At 36.9% G+C, this 20,165-nt stretch overlaps 3 protein-coding genes across 11 annotated transcripts; 1 reads left to right on the plus strand and 2 right to left on the minus strand.

Annotated features, from left to right (window-relative positions):
• Positions 1 to 602: 602 nt before the first annotated feature.
• LOC129577130 (uncharacterized) lies at positions 603 to 12,677 on the minus strand. Of its 8 annotated transcripts, none has more exons than XM_055463608.1 (7): positions 12,259 to 12,505; positions 10,229 to 10,366; positions 9,945 to 10,022; positions 3,573 to 3,708; positions 2,909 to 3,418; positions 2,344 to 2,834; positions 603 to 2,220 (listed from the first exon to the last, which is right to left on the minus strand). In XM_055463608.1, exons 3-7 carry the CDS (start codon positions 9,980 to 9,982, stop codon positions 1,845 to 1,847), a joined length of 1,551 nt encoding a protein of 516 aa, XP_055319583.1. In that variant the 5' UTR covers positions 9,983 to 10,022; positions 10,229 to 10,366; positions 12,259 to 12,505; the 3' UTR covers positions 603 to 1,844. The 8 variants fall into 8 exon arrangements, with proteins under 8 accessions (XP_055319583.1, XP_055319584.1, XP_055319581.1 ...); XM_055463609.1 differs by having other exon boundaries at positions 9,945 to 10,017; positions 12,259 to 12,476; XM_055463606.1 differs by lacking the exon at positions 10,229 to 10,366 and having other exon boundaries at positions 12,259 to 12,677.
• A 24-nt stretch (positions 12,678 to 12,701) lies between these two features.
• LOC129577129 (zinc finger MYM-type protein 2-like) lies at positions 12,702 to 17,455 on the plus strand. Of its 2 annotated transcripts, none has more exons than XM_055463603.1 (6): positions 12,702 to 13,022; positions 13,129 to 14,771; positions 14,935 to 15,282; positions 15,348 to 15,464; positions 15,528 to 16,082; positions 16,310 to 17,455. In XM_055463603.1, the coding sequence occupies exons 2-6, from the start codon at positions 14,249 to 14,251 to the stop codon at positions 16,645 to 16,647; spliced, it is 1,881 nt and encodes a 626-aa protein (XP_055319578.1). In that variant the 5' UTR covers positions 12,702 to 13,022; positions 13,129 to 14,248; the 3' UTR covers positions 16,648 to 17,455. The 2 variants fall into 2 exon arrangements, with proteins under 2 accessions (XP_055319578.1, XP_055319579.1); XM_055463604.1 differs by having other exon boundaries at positions 13,134 to 14,771.
• LOC129577131 (gamma-soluble NSF attachment protein-like) lies at positions 16,633 to 20,138 on the minus strand. The gene is made up of 8 exons (XM_055463614.1): positions 19,563 to 20,138; positions 19,343 to 19,410; positions 19,124 to 19,239; positions 18,841 to 19,035; positions 18,617 to 18,690; positions 18,322 to 18,526; positions 18,029 to 18,226; positions 16,633 to 17,847 (listed from the first exon to the last, which is right to left on the minus strand). Exons 1-8 carry the CDS (start codon positions 19,637 to 19,639, stop codon positions 17,713 to 17,715), a joined length of 1,068 nt encoding a protein of 355 aa, XP_055319589.1. The 5' UTR covers positions 19,640 to 20,138; the 3' UTR covers positions 16,633 to 17,712.
• Positions 20,139 to 20,165: the final 27 nt, after the last annotated feature.

The following is a 20,165-nucleotide window of genomic DNA, read 5'->3' on the forward strand; positions in this document are numbered from 1 at the left end:
ATCCACGATACTCTACCATCCACAATTGAAGCCACAGCACCAAAAATACCAATTCGGGGTGGGTTATCAAATGCTCCTGCTATGTTCGTTGTTGGCCAAGCACGTGCTTGTGCTTGTTGCAATTTGCCTTGATTATTTGGCGACACTGGTGCATAAATGGATGGCTGAATTCCATTCGGTTGACCACCAAAAAGACCACCGCCGAAAAGACCATTCAGAAGAGCTCCTAAAAATGCCGTCGAAAGATTCGCTTGTAATATCAATGCGATCAAAACTGATGTACGTAGCGACCTCATGACTTGATCCTGTTTTTCTTTTTTGCAACGGATCTAAATACAAAACGATCAAAATTTGGCAGAATTTTCTAGTTTTTCGGTTCTTTTGTTGTCTTTTTCTCTCATTACTTCGTGAATTTTCGACTTGTTTTCGAAATGATCACGTTGACGATATTCGACTGACTGAACGTCGCGAAAAATGAGATGTCACTATCTCTCTGAGGTGTGGAAAAAGAGTAATTAAGACGAAGCGTGTGCCTAGTCGGACAAACACACATACCGCGTCATTGACGATTCGATTTTTAATGAAAAAAAACACAGGTAATGTATTTTGACTGTTCCGGGTTCTTTATTCATTGCAATAATTGTGAAAAAGAAAACAATTGAATATGATTTATAGTAATGTGTTGATTATAACTATCTTGCGCAACTTCGGATGCTACTTGATCATCCGAATGGATATACATATTTGTATACTTGTGTGTTTTGGACTAGATTAAATGAATTCATATCATTTATATTGATTTGGTGTTTTGTGTTTTCAAGCAAAAAACAATCAAAGAAATCGACCATTTCCTCTCTCATAATTTTATGAATACTGTTTTGATGTGACTTAAATATTAAATTGCTATTGAATTCTATCTCATAACTTTGAATGTTCTTACTGAATATTGATACACTAGGGTGTATATTAAATATATGACTCAATTGAAAGATTGATAAAATTCGGTTTGCATTGTGTGTGATTGTGTATGTGCGTAAATTAAATAGTTGTTTGTTTGGTTTTTATTAATTCTAGCAACAACAAAAATAAGATCGGGAAAGTGATGGTGTGTGTGTGTGTGTGTAATTTAAAAAAGAAGTAGAAAAAATTGGTAAAATGGCTGGATGTTCCAAACTTTGGTTGATTATGCATTTAAATTGGATCCAAGGCTTTTCGGTAACAATGTTTCTACGATTCTTACGCAATTTTACATACTAAATTGAAGGCAATCTCAATCTTATTCGTTTTCTTATGTTGGGTTCCGATTTTTTTTTTCATTTTTATTCTAATTACTAATTTCACTCATTGCTGGTGACTGCAACTGAATTTCTCAACTGATATCCTTATGACATACATCTAATGATTAACAGCACACACGCAACTGTTGTTCTTTAGTTGGTAACTTAAGAACAAATAAACACATGCCTAACTATATATGTATGTGTTCACGCATACATACTTCATATACACAGGTACATATTTGAAAAAAAAAACAATTCACTTCTTATTGCGTACATTTCACTCTTGGGCTTTTTGAATTTCTCATTTGCATTTTAATTTGATTCAATGGTATTTTAATTAAAAACTTCGACGTAAGCACCGACTCATTTGTCGAAATACTGAACAAAAAAAAAAAAAAACAGAATGTTCTACACACGTACAGTGTGTGTTTCACTTTTTTCTTCACGGCAAAACCATTTCGATCCTAATTGTTGATGAAATTGACGGAATATTTTGAAAATACTTCGATTGAATTGTGTAAAAGTGAAATGAAATACAGTGTTTTGAGTGACAATGCCTGAATGTTAACGTGCTTTTAGCACATTTGTGCTGAATTGGCCGGCAATGTTACCGCGTGGATTGTAATTGCATACGACCAGTACTTTGCCTTTTTTCGTTTTGCTCACACCAACGCCCAAGTCCTGTGATGATTTCCATATTAATTGCGTAAAGTGACCGGCTTTAAAGATGCCCTTCGGTTCGACAGCAAAGTCGTGCTCTTTGATTTCTTCGTACCACGAACGACACACTTCTCTTGGGTTGGCCTTTGCATTTCGATCCGATGACCAGAGACAGTAGATGTTTTCGCCATAATTTGAATTTGGCCGATGCGCAAATCGATCTTCAGCCGCCAATGTATCGGCCCATTCTTGCGATATGGTGCACAATTTTTTGTTTAACCTGCAAACGGGACGATTTAAATTTGTCTTCAGTTCGTTTTGTTTGTTTACTAGTAAGTCAATCGATATTCGTTTTAAACATAATTCGCGAATATTTTTTCTTAAATCTTTTTGAAAATCTTACTTGAGCTCGGGAACGTTATGTTTGCGCCGGTATTCATTGTGATATCGCAGAACGGCTTTGATGAATATTTCCAAGTTCAAGTCATCCTCTTTGTCTGGATCAAGAAACGATTCGAATGAAACCGATGATCGTTTGACATTTTCCAGTTGTGTTTCATCGAAACCGCCAATTGGTGGTACATTTTCGGTAAAGCTACCAATGAAATTGCCTGGAGGATCGTAATTGGCAACAATGAAAATTTGACCGGTTCGATTTTTGGCCATGCCAACACCAAGCTCACGACTATCTCGCCACACAACTTGTGTAAAATGGCCGGTTTTCAATGTGGATGGCTCTTTGCCATAAGAATGATTCACATTTTCACTGTACCAATGCTCGACCGGTTCCCATCCTTTGACCACCATATTCGGAATCGAACTCCATGAACAAAATATATTCTCGCCATAGGGTGAATTATTTCGATGCACCGGTGTTCCTCTTGATGCTAGAATCTGCAGAACAGCGATTGTACGAGAATGAAAAAAAGTCCTTCTTTCGTTAAAAATATAATCATTGAAAACATTACCTTTGCCCATTCCTCGGAAAAGCGACACAGGCGTTTGCTTAGTTTTAACGGTGGCACAGCATGCTTGGCGCGGTATTCATTGTGTGCTTTGAGACAGGATTTTTCAAATTCGCTGAACGTCGTCGATCGCGTTGAGCTAAGCGATTGTGAACGACGGACACGTTGCGGTGTGCTTGACGATGAAACCGGTGGCGTTAGTGAATTTTTTAGTATTGTAACACGTTTCTTGGCTGCTTCAATATCGGCATTCGTTTGTTTCTTCAGCTTTCCCTTATCCGTTTCGTTGCTGCTCTTTTGTTCTTCATTTTCCTTTTCCGACGATGATAAATGACCATTTGGTGTTTCCGATGCACTATTCGCATTTGATCGAAGAAATCGTTGTGCACATGGTGACCGTTGTGCTTCTGATTCGCACATATCATGCTTTTCCTTCATCACAATCGTTCGATCCGGCTTATGGCCACGGTACGTTTGTATCGTTTCAAATGTTAAGAATTCACATTGCGGATCCTGGAACCGAAAACGATAAAAAGTTAATCGAAAATAGAGAAATTAAAAATTGTGTTAAACAATTATTTGAAATGGAATGTAATAAAGCATTCAATTCAAACTTATTTTAAACCATGCAAATGCAAATTTTGCTGAAATTATTGTGCGTATTTACCGCTTCCGGTTTTTTATGGTTAATCATTCGATGGTCCGTTTTACGAACCATGACCACGCGTGACAACGAGCCACAATCGTGAGATGTGCTGACTGTTGGTATCTTGGGTACATCGGCTATCACAGCTCTCATTGGCCTGTAAAATAACGACGAAAAAAAAAATCGAATAAATTCTCAACTTAAATAATGCTCCAATTCTGCTTAGGGTTGCCTTAAAATTTGCAATCAAAGATTAAACAAAGAACATCTAAACTGAGTCCACTACGAACAAAGTCTCTTTTACGCTAACAGCAATTCGTACACGAACGAGTCAGTGCGACAGTTGGCGTGAGCGAGACAAAGTTTGACAGCGCACAATTTGGTTATATCGGTTTAAATGTTCTTTATTATGGCCTAAAATGTGCAAAATCCTGGCAAAAACTTTTGATTATATTGAAAACAAAGTTGCAAACTTCTTTACCAAACTGGTAAAGTCATCTAGCACACGCGATATCGTGATGAAAATAAATAAATTTGCAAAAATATTCTTCTACCCCAAAAAAAGTGTTTCCATCGTTTCAAATTTGATTTTGTTTAGCGAATTGGCAAAATGAGAAACGTGAATGAATCATGCGAGAATATCGGAATGTGACGGTTGAAACATGTGAATTCAGTAATTTAATGTGGAGTGAAAGCGACGCACAAACAAACACACATACACGTGGTTAACATGCTCGTTTGTTGATAGAAACTAATCCACGAGAAGCGTCAACGATAGTAAAAGTAAGGGCATTTTCAGCGAAAGTTCTTTTCAAACTAAGGCAAATGGAAATGGAAACCATATGAAATGCTATCTTTACATATAATATGGTGCACGTATAATCTTTTGATCACCCCTCGAAAATATTAGCTTCTCATATTTGTGTGTCTGAACCTGGCGAAAAGACGCTCCATGGAAAAGGAAAGCGAACAATTCGTCCAAGTCACAATTCGTTGATGTGTGAAATGTTATACAATTTACGAGGCAGGAAATGAATGGCAATCAATTTAGTTCGTGGATTCGTTTGTTCAGACTTGTTTGCCGTATTCCGTTCAACGTCAAACCATTCTCGTGCGATCGAACTCCGGATCGATTCAATCGGTCGATTGGATTTAATTGATATTCTTGGTCGAATCGATTACGATGATGGTATCGTCAGAAATATCATAAGTTCTTGTTCATGTTGAGCCGAACAAATCAATTCCGTAAATGTGCATGCATCGAATGTGTTTAGCTTATGAACACGTCTATCGTTTGGATTAGACGAGTCGTACGACAGACGATTGTCCAACGCCACAACACACCATTCGCAATAAAGCGGATATGAACTTGGCAATTCAATCACATGAGGGAAATGGAAAAACCTTGACTTTCGTGCACGAAACACCGTTGCCAATTTCTACTATACGACGCAAATTTGCTTAGATTTTTTGCATATATCAGTTGAAAACCGCAAGACTCACTCACTGAATTATTATGGAAAAAGAGAAGGAGGGGAAAAAAAAACAACAGCAGCAGCAACTAACTAAACTGGGAGCATATGTAAAGTGTCTGGCTAATTGCAGTTCGCACGAGTTGCAAATAAGTTTTATGTGGTGTTGAAAAAGACTGATACGCGTCGTGTCTATGTTTCAAGTTTGGTTACGTGTAGAAAGTGTATGAAAATTGAACCCCCTCAGAACGCTACTCGATAACGACAACAACAACAACAACAACGACGACGACGACGACAACTCTGACAGTATGCACATTGCACATATCGAATAACATCTCTGGCTTCCACGAACACACACACATCGATACATAGTGTTTGTGATCATCAATCAAGTTATTGCATTTCACTGCCGTTCGATGCGATTAAAATCGTCGAATATACGTCGTAATTTTCAGTAATTGCACCCGGATTAGACTTAAAACTCGACTCATCTATTCGACTTCATTCACCAAATCGTTCGGAAGATTTTCCGTGAAAATCGCTAGGCCACACACCGTTTAAAACACGTTCTCAAATGAAGCCGGATTAGTAAATGCTTATTGAGTAAAATGCAATTTTTTGAAAAGCCCATCGAACCATGTCAATTAGTTTACTGGAATATGAGCCGGGTAATTGCGACACGCGAAAACAATAACAAATAGCCCACAACGACAAAATCGAATGGGAAAAAGGCGTTTGAAACGTGAATTGAATTGGTATGAACGTGCATAAGTGCTCGCACAATTCGAATACCTTCCGTTGAACGGAAGTAAGTGTGTGTCATTAAAAATTGTCTATGACATAATCCACAATCAGCTATTCGCTTCGGAAGCAGATAATTTCTCCTTCAATTGCATAGCAGACAAAATATTGGAGAAAAAAAAACAGATTCGATAATAACGAGAATATTGATGCGTGCTCAAGCGAAGAAGGAAGCCAAACACTATCGTTTTCGAAATAACTCGAAACAAATAGAAATTAATTTGTTATAATTCTTTTTAATTTAATCTAAAATAATCAGTTTTTTTTCCATTGGTATGTGTATGGTTCGTAATTGTTTCGACATGATATTCAATTCGACGAGAGATTGTTGGTGCAACAACTTTTTGTTCCGCATATATATCGGCTGCCAAACGGGTGGCTCTCTGTGCATTCACGCATTTACAATTTGACTCTCTGCGGTTTCGTCGGACTGTGTGCGCACTGGGCAAGGCGATTGCAAACAAGAAAAATGTCGGTCTCTATGCTATAACCACAAAGAAAGATAGTTATTGGTTTTTCTTTTCGTTAACTTCTTCAACGAACTATAAACAATGCGAAAACAAATTAAATCGGCCAAAGCAATATAATCATCGCAAATGCCGTAACATCGATATAAATTGACGATCGATGTTATTACATTATTTAGTTTAGTGTAACACGGCTTTTTTCTCTGTCTTTCTTTTTTTTTCCTCGAATGAGACAACAACAAGACAAGAGAGAAAACGAAGAACACGAACAGTAACAAAACACAGCACGAAAAAAAAACAACAACAAAATGTAATGCGATACTTGGCGCATGACGCGGTTTACGATTAGAACATTCTAAGCGAACGATGTGTATCTCTCAATTGGCACTGAGAATTGCACACTTTTTTCTATCGTCTAATGCAGCAAAACAAGAAACGATTTGTTTTGTTTCACTTGCATTGAACAATTTCTCATATAGGCACTCTCTGGGCACATTCTTGACTTGGGTGTCATATTCAATTTACTCGCGACGAGTTCATCCATTTGGAACTTGTCAAAAAAAATTTCATTGTTCATCGATCATTCGATTCGATCGATTCGATTGATTTAATTTCCAGTGTTTGGTGAGCCATAACGATCTGGGCTCTGGAATTGCATGCCGCGTGCGGGTGACATTTCCATTTTTTTTGCATTGTATTTGTAGCAAAGGCAATGAAGGGAAGACTCGTTACTTGTACACAGCTAGAACTAAAATACAAAAATCTCGTTGACACAGTACCAAATGACTTGAAAAAACGACCAATAATGAGATAAAATAGATGTGATACATATGATAAATATGCCATGTAATTCAAATGATTTAGCAATACACACAGACACAGTGTGCGCAAGAGATAGACTGTGTGCGCAAAAATGGGGAATGCATGGAATTGTGCGACTTGCAAACAAATGCGTTTAATTCAAATGGTGCGGTATTCCGTGTGGTTTGGTATATCGCAGTGAATAGAACATAAAAAATGGTAATTAATAAAAGTTAGTCCGAAAAAACAATGTCGCGCATTGTTGTCGGAGTTGTTGGGTTGCCATTCGTGGCGAGACAGAAAAAATTACAATAATTTAATAAAAGTCCATGTGAGCGATCGAGCGGCCACAAAAACGGTTGGCATCATTTCGGCTGGACAAGTATGATCGTTTTCTTATTTTGACAAGAACAATTTGAGCCGGCGCGTATTTGGGAGAACAAGCACGCAAGTGTTTATGTTTAAGTAATTTCGAGAGGTACGGGGAGATGGGAAGCAAGAAGCAGACAATGTCAACCAACTTTTGGCCAAGTAGAACAATTTTTTATCTATCGCAAATAATCACGAGCCTAGCAAAAATATTGACTTAAGCGATACACAGATTTAGCCCTATTTTTCATTTTTCAAGTACCGAAAACAAAGTGTAGCGACTTTGATTGTAACAACTATAGCTGCGATGTAGCACTGATTCCATCAGCCGCCTTTGTTTGGATGTAGATTATCTGGCCCGAAAAAAGGTGTGCGAGAGACATGTTGCCATTACTATTGCGGGCGACTTGTTTACAGATTTGTAATCGACGCCAGAAATAAAAATTCTCGAAAAAAAACTCAACGCAATAAAAAACGAGCATACGAAACGCTATTCAAGTGAGAAACAATTGTTATCAAAGCAGATAACAATTCCCAGTTTGTTTGACGATTCAATTTAACAACAACAACGAAAAATAGAAACGAATTCGTTGCGTGCAAATTCGTTGTATTTTGTTCCGTCTAAAAAAAAGAGTACCAGATGAATTGTTCAAGGTATAAATTGCCTATTGTAACGGCGGATAACTGGATATTATCAATGGGGCTTGAAATTGCCAATGTTAATTGAGTTATCAGAGTGATTTTTTATGTTTATTTCTATGCATTTTCGTTTTCTTTTTTCAGATATTTCGTGTCGCTCGTTCGCTTCATTCGGCTCCAATTAATCCGATGCAATGTGATCGTGACTTTTGATTATTATTTACGGAATGGCGCAAATTGAATAAAACGCACTTTATCTGATGTTAGTTGTTAGTTGTGTGCTGGGTGCCTTTTTATTTGCGATGATGCAAAAGGGAAAAAGATTTATCATTCGTTCGCATTGTTTGGATGGTTTTAATTACCGTCTGTCGCGATTTTGGATTCAACAACAACATGATAAACGACTTACGGTGTCAAAATATTCATTCACTGCGAACCATTTGCGCTTCCTCACCTCGTCTTTTTGTGATGCGAAGCAGATGCTCAAACAAACTCGCAATGCTGAATGAAAACAAAAGTGCCGCAAAATGGCATCCAGTGAATAAGTAGTTAATTAATATTTTTATACTTGAACATACACTTTGCTGACGAAATAAATATTTGGTCGTTTTGTTTACAAACATACAGACGCTGGCATTGATTCATCATCGATTTTCTCATTCTCTAGCGACAACAGCGGCTGGAACCATTGCGAGCGCGTTTCTTTTTTCGGCCATTTGTCGCACGGCACAAACAATACACATTTTTGTTTGGTTTTTGCCCGCGTTTTGCCATTAAGTTTTATCGGCCGTCGTCGCACTTTTTTTTTCTTCTTTGTTTTTATTTATTTACTTTCCGTTAAAACGCAAACATGATGTAATGCCATTGTTTCGGAAATTCGGTACCATTTTCACAATTAATACGGTGACTGTGGCATACAATGCAGAAATGTTTCGGCTTTTATTGTCGCCCGAAATCGAAACCATTCGTTTCACTTTGACGAACATGCGGTTGTTTCATTTTGGTCGACATTTTTCAATGTCACACACCCATCAAACAACATCATACACTCTCTAATCGATACGAAAAGGAACGACGCGAAATTTCACGAAACAATTATTATCATCGCTTAAAAGGGTAAACATGAACCAGATCCATATAGGTATAATCTTTGTACGATGATAATAGAAGTACAACCGAGGAATTTCCATTTACTTTTGATTCAAGCCTAACAAATAATCTACCTACGATGTCAATTTAGTGAGATGTTTTCATTTTGCAATTTAAGTATTCATCTTATTTCGTTTGTGAAAGGGGATGCAGTGTGTGTTTCGAGATTAAAAATGACAATGTTGTTCATTCTTCGAGGAAAACATTCATTTTGATTGAAGCAAAACTTGCAAACAATCGATTTCATCATTTGATTGCTCAATTCACGAAACCACCACCATCAGCTTATTTTGATACAAAAACTTGAAAAAAATCATTCACTTTCAATTGGTTATCCCAATATTTATGGCAATATTTTCAATCAAACTTTATCTAAGCCACAATTTTCATGCGAAATTTTTTGTTGAGAAACAATTTCTTTTCAAAAATTCTTTTGGGATATTCTTCCTGTGAAAACATTTTTCTCATTCCATTATTCTATAAAATGCAATTTCAATTCTAATTAACATTCCTCGCAAAGTGAGAACCAAGAATTTTCTTTTGTGATTCAAATACGTCAGTGTGAAAACATCACACAATACGAAATGCCCGTGAATTCGTCTCAATTTTCAGAAATTACTTTCAATCTACATCTACACAATAAAAAAAAAAGCAATCGACACAAATTGTTTTCCGAAAATCCATGAAATTACCTGCATCTGGATGCCATTTTCAAGCAGCACACTTCCATTGTTACGAAATTAGTTGGTTAATATTGCCTCTCTTCTGTACTGATTTAAACGAAGAAAAAAACAAAAAAAAATAATTCACGCACGTTAATTAGCAATTATCACGAACTATCCAGTTAAAATGTGTTATTTTCTGCTGTTTGTCCCTTTTAGTGCAGCATTCAAATCGTTTCCATTTCTTTTAAATGTTATTCTATTGAAGCAGCTTTTGTTATGATTTTATTGTGGCAAAACATTTGGACACATACACGCTCAAAGGGTTTAACACTCGACGATGAACTTGACACAGTTGTTTGGTTCTTCTTCTGATGTCATTAATGCGGTTATGTTACTGCTGCTTCGTGTGTTGTTCACGCTATTGATTGTGGTGCAGTGCTCGTTAGTTTCTGCAAAAAAAAACTACTTGTCCAACAATCAAATGCGACTCGACCGAAATGAAACGGAACCGAAGAATTAAAAGTCGAAAAAGAAACGACAAAAATAAGTGAGAAATTCAGCAGCACCAAAATTGCAAGCAGCAAAAAGTAGCGTGTCTCTTCTGTTTGCAATTTAAATGAATGGTGTGTGTGTGTGTATGTGTCAATATGTTGGGATTGTGTCGTCGTAGACAATTGTTATTATTTTCGAAATGTTTATCGAAATGCGCAAATCGAAGAACAAGAAATCGACTATTCCCCGAGCTCTCGGATTATAAATAATTGAAATAGTGTAGAGCGTCGCACATAGCCCACTTTATTCCGCTTTTCATTCTAATCTCTGCCCATTAAATATGAAATATTTGACATTTTTCGGCCATTTCACGTGCAACGGTCGCAAATAAGTAACAACAAATGAAATTTGTTTGGTTTTTTTTTCTCACACGTGTGTTTTTTTGCCCTGTTCATTTTTGCGACAACACACCACACTGAGTACATTCAATCGTATTTTACACGAACACCACGGCGTTACACGATTTTTATTAGCGCAACCAAATTTTATGACAATCATTTATTATCAATATTCTTGACGCTAATGATAACTTCAGCCACTTAATACCGTTTGACCGTTTTTCTATGCGTTTGACGGTGTGAATAAAACACGAAGACAGGGAGAGAGAGAGAGAAAGAGAAAATTTCGAACAGATGATCTAAATTACCTACGATAAACGTAAGCATTTGCGGAGAATAGAATACAGCGCCTGCAAGCGACTGGCTCTTTCTCTTTTTCACTCAAGTAAGAGAGAGAGAGAGAAAGAGCGTTAGAGAGAGAACAAACAAAAATTGGAGACAAATTAATTCCAATGTAATATTTTTAGCCGAAATTATGTTTATTTTGTGTAGTTCCGTGTGTATGGCTGTAGCCACGTTTATATCAATCGTACATGAAAACATAAATGTTTCAAGTGAGCGCAACAAATTGACAATGACATGGAACCAAATGAAGAAAAAAAAACTGCACACATAAAACCTAAGTCTCTCTGTAAGCAAAAACGTAAAAAATAGAGTTGTTATTACGTTTGCAGACGGCAACTGTATGTGTTTGGTTGGGATAATTTTCGCAATTATTTCTGTGAGTAAATCTTAGAAAATGTATCTTGTCTGTTGTTTTTGTTTTCTCAGTAAATATTTCATTTCGTGCAAAGCGCGTGTTTCTCGCCTTTTGTAAACCCTTGTTTTTTGTTGGGTTTGTTTATTTGTTTTGGGGCCATTTGTCATGTGTTGCATTCGATTAGTTCAAAATGAAAGCATATTTGTAAGAGTGCTGGCATGTTGTGGCAGAGCAAACGGCGACTAAGCCGTTTATTATGTTTCAAACTCTATCCGCAGTATGTACTATAATCATGTACGCACATCGTCCACAGTTCAAATGGTTCTGTTTGGTGCATCATCAGTGTGCAAGATGACGCTGATATTTATGTTCTCCATCGTGCAGCAAAATTTTCGTGTGTATTGAATCGATTTTTTCCGCTCTCTCATTCTTTTACAATGCACATGCGGAAGTCTGGTCTTGCGCTGTTTTATTTGGGTTTTCCAATCCTTCGTCTTCACTTGGCCACTCGATTTATTACAGTCGAATGAACTCTTGTCAAATGAACCAATTTCTTTTCAAACATACATACAACAAAATCAATTGCACAACGATTTCGATTGATTCAGAAGCTCGACATAAATCGAATGGCCACTTTATGGAACCGAACAGTAGAAAACGAAGTGAAAATTACACAATTTACTTAAGAGCAACTTAAAATTTATCGGACAATTTCAAAATGTAAAGAATCACATAAAATCACGATAAACACCTTTTTAAATTTATGTTAATTTACTGTAGATTATCTAGCTGAAAGGAAAGTACACACAGCCAACGATATAAAATACACACAGTGTGTGTTGTTTCAAAGTAAAAAAACCGACAAGAAAACTAGGGAAAAAAAATAACACAACGAATCCAATGGGAATGAACACAAAACGATAACTGAGAGGAATAAACAATGTTATTGCGGAAAACACCGACCGGCGTGTAATATCGACGCAAAACACATCACTTGAATGTCGAGGATATTCGCAACAAACGGTACACATTCCATACCGTACGGCTGCTGCTGCTGCTGCCTTACATTTTGTCTCTGTGTATGGGTACGAAATGCTTATTTGGCAAATGCACAAACACACACACACACACGCATACAGCCCAGTTGTGGATTTGCGTTAGACGAAACCGAAACTGAAAACCGTGTTTCACTTACTCACGCAGTTCAGTAGCGTTCAAACGATTCAGGCAGCGACACAAAGGCACCCGCACACATACGTTTGGCACTGGGGCGCGCTCGTTTGCACCACACACAAAATCGACGACGAACATGCGATGTATTCAGAACCATGCACAATCCATTTCGCATACAACCAAAAAAAGAAACACGACGACAGCAACAGCAACAGCAACAGCAATCACTCATCAGTTCTATCGATGTGTATCATTTTTGACAGAGAATTGTTTTCGTTGATGTGTCGTTAGCATGAAGAAAACATTTGAGACTAAGACAAGGGCAGCGTGCGCCAATATACGGTGTCGACACAATGCATACGTTGCAAATAGCAATAGAACGTTTTTTTTTTGCGCTGGAGTTGAATGTTTGGCTCATCGCTTAACGGTAATTTCTTTCTTTTTTCAGCACAGCCATCAATATTGTATCGTTCAATCGCCCGTTTGAATAATTGCTTTTATATCGACCGCATTTCTTGATTCGATGGAATGATAGCGACTAAGAATCATAATCAATTTTGAATGGAAAATTCTACTGTCTTTCGTTCGTTCGTTCGTTCGTTTGGAATAGTGATGCAAAAATGCGAATTTGTCATGCGACACCAATTGGCAAAATTTATTTCGAAAATAATACCGAAAAAACACGATTTCACAATCATGGAAATTATGAAACGACTATTCATTCCGTGCTGCGAATTATATGCAAATGCATTACGAATCAATTAATCTGAACTGGCATTTCCGGTTTTTCGTCTACCTAGATTTACATTAATTGTTTGGTTCAAGCCGTAGAGAGAGGCAAAAAGGCTGTATCTGCGCTTTGTTCAGTTGAAAGTGCTTTTGTTTTGTTCAACAACAAAAAAAAAAAACGAAAACGAAAAATACAAACGATCTATAAATCACGGTCTCGGATCAATCAGTATAGAATACAATGGATCGAGCACATGGGTGCAGCTCAACCGATTTAAACGTACACAAAACATTCTGTGTCACCACATAATGAGAATCACTTCACACAGAGCGCACCGCGCACACAATCGCATCCATTCTCTCCGTGTCACATCAACCGATCTAAATGACCGTTTTGAATCTACGCTTTGCACCAATTATGTGTTTTTTCGTTGTTCAACCATCGCTTTCGACATATCACAATGCCTTTGACACTGCACATTTCAAGACCACTTTCAGTAAAACTGTTTATTTTTCCGCCTGATTCTTTCTTCGGTGTATACAAAATTCAAACAGCGATACATAGTAATCCAGCAAGATTGTTTTGACAGTTAGCATAGCGCTGTATCGAAATTTCCATAGCATCACTTCAAACTGACAAGACCGTTAATATAAACAATTCATAAAAGTCATTGCTTTGCCGAATTCTATCTTTCGTGTTTGATCTGTCAGTTTGTGTCGCGGTTTGGAAGGAAAAACAGTTGCGTCTCTTCGAGAAGGAACGGGAGAAAAGCAGTGTTCCATTGTGTTTGAAACACATTTTCAAAGCAGAAAAAAACAACATTGAACCAATTTCGGAAATGTCTCAAATCAATCTCAATTACTGTACACAATGCAGTCAAATTGACATAGAGCGTGTTTATAATTGTCGTTGGTTAAATTTCAATTTTTGCCGTTTAAAGTGTTTGCAGCAATATATCGATCGAATTGCACCTAATTGTGATGTATGTAAGAAACGATTGAACAACGATCGCATACATTTGCGAGACGATGTGAAAAACTGCTATGCCTTCGTTTGTGATGAATGTTTTGAGGAACGTACACCATTGGCGTTTAGGTGTTATTGTTGCGCGAATAAATGCTATAAAGGATTTGAAAAAACTTGGGATTTGACAACGAGCGGGCTGATTTCGAAATACGTATGTTCGGATGAATGTAGATCGTTGTCGTTGACTTCGGGTGGGCAAAGAAAGAGGCTGGCCTCATGCTCAGAATGCGATGGCCAGGCAACATGTGTTCGAACCGTTCAAAATGGGATATTTCAGTCGATTTGTTGTGCAAAGTGTTTGGATACGGTTGAGAACAAGCAGACGGAAAAATTCGGTTGGTTTTTTTTTATCGTTTTCTTCACGTTTTTCTTATTGATCACAAGGATTGAAATGAATTGATTTAAATCTCATCAATTTGTCGTTAAATATGAATTCTTTTTTTTTTCAAACCTCCACTGATGATTTTTCGACTCAATGTTTTTGTTTTTGTCGCCTAGAAACTTGTTACCATTGTTCATCAAAATTCACAAACGACTGTCAAAACGCGTACATCATCCGTGAAGGTGGTACCGGCAAAGAGTTCTGCACTGAATTGTGCATGCAATCATATTTGCGCGAGGATTCTGCGACTGCAATCTGTTGTATTTGCCGTCATCGTATGCGATTCTATGATTGCATTCGTCGCAAGTGTGACGATCGTTGTTTTTGTTCATTGAAATGTGCAACATCGGCTGAAACTAGTATCGAACTGCTCAGGCGTAACGATGAAAGGTGCTATTTGAAAAATCTCAATCTGAAATGTGCAACATGCAATCCAGAATTGGAATTCGATGACTCAATTGAAGGTAATTGAAATCAATTCGATTGTTGTTAAAAGAAATTGACTTAAAATCAAATGCGTTTTGTTTAGATTATATTTTGTTGGATAAATCGACGTCGGTAGCGGCGGTAACCGCAAGTGATCAAGTTTCGAATGGGGAATACAGCACAGTGAATGGGCGATCTGGCAACGAAATGGTGATTTTGAGTGAGTTGATTGATCGATTGTGCTATTGGCGCCAAATTTGACATATGAATGCATTTCATACAGATCAAATCAGAACATATGATGATCTCGAGGGATTAATAACCGCTCCCGAAGTACGAGAATGCACGCCGATTCAACGATGCGGCCACTGTCAACGTATCATTAAGCGGACACAATCATTTATGCAGTGGGGCTATTTAGAGTTTTGCAATAACATTTGCTACGAACGATTCATGTACGATGACCGCTATCGATGTGGTTCATGTTCCAATGATTGTGGCTCATGTATCGGTCCCAATGTTCACATCATTGGCAATCGAATGTACTGCTTCTGCAGCGAAATGTGCGAGAAAACGTTTTTCGGTTTGATGAAATTCTGCCGATTTTGCCGAAATACCATCACTACCATGAATCATTCTGATGGATTCTGTCAATCCACCTGTCGTACGCGATTCAAAGAACTCTATGAAAACTGCGGAGAATTCACCGAGAAATCGTGCTACCAATGCCTGTTGACGAAGCCAGTGGATATTTTTCTTCAAGTTAATGGCGTGATGCATACATTTTGCTCCTTTTCCTGCTATTTTCACTTGAAGACTTCGCACGGACTATTTCCAGGTATAACAACCGTTTTAGCAGTGTTGTATTTGCAAATCAATTATTTTATGTAGATTCTATGCTCCAAAATTATGGGACATAAAAGAAAGACGTGACACATCACTGAAAGCTGTAGTCTCTACGTATTAAAATCATACCATCAGTCTACGCAGTCACTGTCTTCTTTCAATCAAATCAAATATTTCCATCGATGAATCCAAAATATTGTCTTATCTTTCGTTCCATAGATCAATGTACCATTTGTAAAATGTATTTTGTGCCAAGCCCAAGAGAAGACTCCCCATTTCTGCTTCTTCACAACGGCAAATTGAATGCGTTTTGTTCGCAATCATGTCAATCGCATTACATCTACAAATACCAATTTTTGGACACATGTTCAATATGTCGACGTCCAAAATCGAATTTCAACATGCTCAAATCGAATGTGGATGATGTGTCAAGCGTTCAAGTGAAGTACTGTTCGATGCAATGCCTGCAAATTGTCGATCAATCGACCGAATTGCGAAAAGCGTACTTCAATTCGAGCCCACCAAATGAAACATCGCCGCCATATTGTTATTATTAGGCATTACCGTACACGGCAACAAAATGCTATATTTATTTTCATTCTCAATTTAATTTTTAATTTTTTTTTTTTTTAAATACTTAGTCCAACGAATATTTAGAAACACTTTAGTAATATGTAGATCTTTTTGTTTTATGGTTTTTTTTTTCTTTGTTTGTTGATTACAGCGGCGAATCGATGAAGAAGAAGAAGAAGAAAAAAACAGAAAAAAACACAAAATCATTTCAAATATAGCAAAAATTGTCAATAGAATGTTTCCTATGTTTAAAAATGCATAATGTGTGGTTGTGATAAGAATTTTCATTATAGAGATTAAATATGACTGACTAGAGGCGAATTCTGTTTTTCAAACGGAAGTTATATAGCCAATTTTGTGTGAGAGAAAAAAATGCCACTTTTCAATGTGATTTACGTTTCGCTCATTTGCCAAATGATTTTTCTTTTGTTTGTTTGTTTGTTTGTAACTACCAACTTTAAATGAATTTTAGCGATTTGAAATAATTGATCCATAAAATGAACAAAGCGAAAATTCATAGCTTTTTTGTCAAAATCATTTTTCGCGTTTTTTTTTTTAATATTCTACAGAGTGAAAATTTAAAGATGTGAATTGAAGGTGGATTAGCGATTGACCGTACTTTTTTTCTTTGTTATTCTGGTTCTTGTCAATAAATATTTCAAAAAAATATTCATTCTCTCTATGTTGGTTTTTATATATTAATATATATGCTCTGTTGTCATAATTAGTTCTAGTTATTCGATGCCATCAATAAACAACAATAATTATATGTTTTTGGAAACAAATCAAAAATTTGATGCACACCATTATTCATCTGTTCTGCTTGCAGCTATCTCGAAAATATTCTGAAGGTGTTTTTCTTGTATTCTGTCTGCTTTTATTTGTTTATCAGTTATTTTTTTGTCCACTTAAATTCTAATTCCTTAAAATCACTGCAGTTTCTTTCTTTCTTTCTCTTTTTCTTTTGGTAAATTATGATAATAGAGTAAACGTGCAATTGGAAACAATATATAAGAATCGGTTGTTGTTTTCTTCTGATGGCGATACATTTAACACAGGCCTTCTTCGTCTTCATCATCGACATGAGCAGGGAACGGTGGCGGTGGATCTTTACTATCTGCATTTGATACACCAGCTGCCGGCCAATTTCCAGCCGCAATTGTTGCCGCCTTCACTTTCTCGATCTGAAATGAGGAAAAAATGAGTTGTAAAATATGGTGATCAAATGTTTTCTAAATTGAAATTGAAAAAAAAATTCCATGCAAATGCTTCAGTTACTTTTCCGCACGCCCATGTCGTGCGTAAAAGTATTTTTGTTTTCAAATTGCCAATGTTGTTCAACGAAAAAAAGGTGTCCAAATTTACCTCTTCCGGTGGTGGTGAAGTGTATGCTTGTTGTGCATTCGAGACGACTGTGGGCTTTGTTGCACCTTTCGGCATATTTTTAATTCCTTCGGGCAATGGAATGGCATTTGCTAGGCGAGCATAATCAACATCCATGTGTTTGATGAATGGTGATTGCAATGCCCGTTGTACACCTTCCCAATCTTCATCGTCATAAGCCTAAAATAGGACGGTTTTGTTTGGATTAAATTGGCATTGATAATGGTTTGAACAAATAATGAAAATGACATCATGAAAATTAATGTGTATTGTACCTGTAGAAGAGTTTCAAGTGTGACCGCTTCTTGTACATCACAATAATTGCCCCATTCTTTAAATGCTTTTTCAGCAGCGACGGAATCTTCACGCACCAATTGAACTAGAACTAAAGCAACGGTCAAACGACCAATGGCAGCACCATTTGCATTTTCTTGATGTATTCCAATCTCGAGACGTATTGTATCGGCTGCTTCACCATACCTATTTCAATGATTTTTTTTTTCATGAGAAAATGTCGCTTTTGTCCAATATCTAGCACTATGGCCACGAATTTGCACAATTTGTACATACCGTTCGATGCGTATTTGAAGTCGTGAAATTTTCGATAAATGTTCAGCAGCTTGTCGTGATGATGACTCCTCAATCTGTGATTAGATGCACAAAATTTAAATTATTGGAACAAATTTTGGTCAGTCGAACTGATTGTTGAAAATAACTTGGATATTGATTTGGTTCTTTTTTAAAAAATAAAAACGTTTGATTCTTCTGTGCACTTCAGAACAACATTGGCTTACCATTAGAACTTCGACGGCATGTTGTAATACATTAATGGCAGCGGCAGGATCTTTGGATTCGACCATTTTGGCGGTTTTTTCGAGAGCTCCAGCGCCAGCCTCGGGTGAACCTTGCTGTTGATACAATTGACATGCTCGATGTGCAAAGTCTACCATTTCTACCGTTTTATTTTGCTCTTTCAAGAGCAAAATGATCTAAAATTGAAAAAATGGAATAAATTTTACTAAATAAGTCATCGTGCATGAATTTTGTTATTTTCCCACGAAAAAAAAAATTGCCTACCTGTTCATAACATCTAGCAGCATGGAAAAGCGAACGATTTTCCTTGTAGCAATCGGATGCTTTCAACAAATAATCTTTTGCTTGTCCTAATTGCTTGGCTACTCGATAGCATGTCGCTGTTTTCGTGTGACAAAGTCATGCACATAAATTAGTCCCAATCATTTATTTGCAAAAAAAAAAATAAACAGAAAAAAAAACAACAAGAGAAAAAATGCCAACCTGCTTTTTGATATTCATCGGCTGCAACATCAAAATCTGGTCGCCACTTCAGGAATCCTGTTTTCATACTACGCAGCGTGCAATCGATGTGTCAAAACAGAAAGTGAAAGAAAAACAACAACAATGAAATTGTATAATAATTTCGCGAGTCAAAGAAATTGTAATTTTTCTGTTTCTGTTTCCCCTACTGGAGGTCACGAAGAAAAACCCAATTCCATACCTTTTCTCGGCTTGTCGAATGTGTTCCTGAGCCTCGGACACTTTTTTCTGCACCAATCCATCGCCCACGGTCGTCATTTTCGATATATATATATATATTTTCTATGTGGATTTGCGTTTTCAAGAGGTGAAACTTCTGGTTTGCACTTTTCCAAGTGGCACACAATTCTATCTCTCTGTCTCTCACTCTCTCAATCTCTTTCTCTCTTTCTATGTATATATATCTATATATTTTCGTCGCTTATTTTCCAAACACAAACACGAAAAATTTATGGTTTCAATTGATGCGATTTTTGCTTTTCGTTTTGCTGTAACTAAACACAAATTGTTCACGCGTAAATTGTCTACACCACAAAGAAAACACTTAGTCGATTGTCAAATGGAATGGATTTTTTTGAAAATATCAATATAATCATAATTTGGTTTGCGAGTGGTTTTTTTCCCTATCTCTCCTCTGTTTCTCTTGATTATTTGATGGTAGTGTGTCTTCGTGATACACTTTTTACTGTTTTCCTTTGCGACGATGTTTTCAATGAAAAATGACAGATATTGCGCACGCACACGTTTGCGATATGACACGAAGTGCTGAAAAGCAGAGTGATTC

The sequence above is a fragment of the Sitodiplosis mosellana genome, unplaced genomic scaffold, assembly GCF_009176505.1.
Source record: "Sitodiplosis mosellana isolate CC-2019 unplaced genomic scaffold, AAFC_SMos_1.0 Smas_scaffold_6197, whole genome shotgun sequence".
In the NCBI taxonomy this organism is placed as follows: domain Eukaryota; kingdom Metazoa; phylum Arthropoda; class Insecta; order Diptera; family Cecidomyiidae; genus Sitodiplosis; species Sitodiplosis mosellana.